This window comes from Merops nubicus, unplaced genomic scaffold, assembly GCF_000691845.1.
Source record: "Merops nubicus isolate BGI_N331 unplaced genomic scaffold, ASM69184v1 scaffold54278, whole genome shotgun sequence".
NCBI lineage: Eukaryota > Metazoa > Chordata > Aves > Coraciiformes > Meropidae > Merops > Merops nubicus.
Genome location: NW_008627446.1, coordinates 1 through 2,339, shown reverse-complemented (window position 1 = coordinate 2,339; position 2,339 = coordinate 1). Strand labels below are relative to the sequence as shown.

At 53.7% G+C, this 2,339-nt stretch overlaps 1 protein-coding gene across 1 annotated transcript in view; it reads right to left on the bottom strand.

The window, feature by feature from the left end:
• The window catches only part of IST1 (increased sodium tolerance 1 homolog (yeast)), a 4,131-nt gene extending 1,922 nt beyond the window's left edge, over positions 1 to 2,209 (bottom strand). Inside the window, exons 1-3 of the mRNA XM_008946282.1 lie at positions 2,102 to 2,209; positions 1,493 to 1,699; positions 416 to 508 (exon numbers count right to left, since the gene is read on the bottom strand). Coding sequence (XP_008944530.1) covers positions 416 to 508; positions 1,493 to 1,699; positions 2,102 to 2,209 — 408 coding nt within the window. The remainder of the gene's footprint in view (positions 1 to 415; positions 509 to 1,492; positions 1,700 to 2,101) is intronic.
• Positions 2,210 to 2,339: the final 130 nt, after the last annotated feature.

Genomic DNA, 2,339 nt, shown 5'->3' with positions numbered 1-2,339 from the left:
TGTGAAGAGCGTTTAAACATCTGGGTCAGCCAAAAGTTTCATCCGGGCCTACTATGAATTAGTTCAAAAGCCATAGTTAAAGAGACTGAAGGGGATAAACCCTTCACACTGCAAGAAACAGAATTTGTGAATTCTGCTTGTTCACTGTTATTTTACTGCACTGTTAAAACGGTGATAAAATCTCAGCTTTCCTTTGCAGCCAAAGCACACAGCTGAACAAGGAACTTCTCACAAGTCATTCTCCCATCACATGACGATGATGCCATCACACCTACAAGCAACGCCAAGCACCACCCCAAAAGCTCCAGAGGCTGACAACAGTGACGCTCAGTAAACATTTGTCTTTTCTATGGCAGCCACTGAATTCTGAGGTTCCCTCCGTTGCCTACAATGCTGAGTTAGCTCAGGCACTTACAGATTCATACGCTGGTGGATTTGCTGGAACTGGTGGTGGATGGATATTAGTGAAAGGCTGGTAGGTCCCCACTGGCAGGCCATTGAAGTTCTCCTGTACAGAGAGATTAGAGTCATGCACCAGCCTACTCACCTGGGAGAGTGGCTATGGGACACACCCACAGCTGCTACAGACACCAGAGAAAGCTGCAGTCCAGGATGAATGCAGGCAAGCATCCAACCCAGCAGTCTACACTCACTAGGAAAAGATTCTCAAGGATTAAGTCAGATGTAGTCACCTGGAGCAACCCAGAACCTGCTAGTAGGACTGTGGGTTATTCTAAAGGACCAGCGTGAGTAAGGAGCTCACCTCTGGGGACACGAGAAGCACCAGGACAGGAGGGCAGCACCCGCATGGCGCACAGCCCGGACACCAAGGGGGCCCCTGGCTCAGGCCACCCCCACGCTGCCCCTGCCTCAACACCCAGCCTGGCAGAGCCCTCAGCGTGTTTATGCCTGGGCCAGCAGCCAGTTGATGATACTTGGCCCAGATTTTCCACCACAAATACTGAAGCATTGCTGCAACTGCATTAAGATTCCAAGCCATGCCACCCTCTGCTGCTCTCCAGACTGGACTCACTCCCTGTAAGCAACTGAATTCAGAGCACCCTGCTGTTTTCAGGTCAGGTCTGAAGTCGAGATGTTTCCACATTTTCTCTGCTGTCCCCACCCTGCAAAACTCACCTGATTTTCTTGACCGAATCTTGGCACATTACCAACCTACCAACTTCAAAGTGCAGCTCCAACCCCTGGCCAAAGCCTGGCAGTCAGAGACTGCCTCAGGAGTTCAGTCTAGCCTCCTCTGTTCCCTGAAGGCAAAAAGGGCTAGCTAGAGAACAGGGGGGGCAGGAACCTCCACACTCAAGAAGCTTCAGCTGCACTACCAACAATTTCCATCCCACATGGTCTCATGCCAACACAACAGCCTTCTTTGTCACACCACACTACCAGGCACGGGCACTCCCCAGCCAGCAGGCACAGGGCTATGCACCACGACTGGAGTCTTGCACAGAACAAGGGAAGAAGAAAAGGCACTTACCGGTCCCTTTGGAGGTGGATAGGAGAAGGGTGGGTTTGGTGTTGGCATGGGCATAGGCATCATCACTGGCATGGGTACTATTCCATCATGACTGAGCAGTGGGGCTGTAAAGCCACCACCTCCTCCCCCTCCAGGGCCACCCTTCTTTACATCATCTGTGAATCCCACGTCAATCAGATCACCCTCTCCACCTGCTGGGGCTTCAGCCTGGAGAGGGTGGGAGGATCCTGCTCAGCAACACGTCTCTGTTTTGATCACAGTGCTCTGAGCAGCATTAGATGCAACATTTGCCACCGGACAAGACAGGACAACACAAGGACACAGCAAAACAGGGACAAGACAGACAGACAGCAGCTACACAGTGATAGTGCCGGGAATCAGAAAGGGAACAGAACACAGCACCACTAACTACGGCTACACGCTGCAGGGCTGTGGGAAGGAGCAGGGACAGCACCGTGTCACGGCTGTCTGGGAGACAGCAAAGCACAGGCACCACAGAGCTCGCAGAAATGCTGCAGCCCTGTGCTCCAAAAGCCCGTACAGGGCCAATGGGACACTGCAGCCATCAGCACACAGAAGGGAGCTCCAGGCTAGCAGTGCCTCCCTCACCATCACCACCGAGTCGGGCTCATAGGGCACACTGTAGTTCTTGGCAATTTCGATGAGGTATCTCTCCACCAGAATCTTGGGCGGGGCCTCCACGCTCAGCTTGTGCATCAGCTGGAACACAAGGGTGCAGAGAGGCTGAGCAGGGTTGGATACGGTGCAACCCAGGGAGGCCTCTCCCCCCAGCACCACGCTGCCGTGGAGCAGGCCCTGGCAACCACAGCCCGGGCTCCAGGCACGC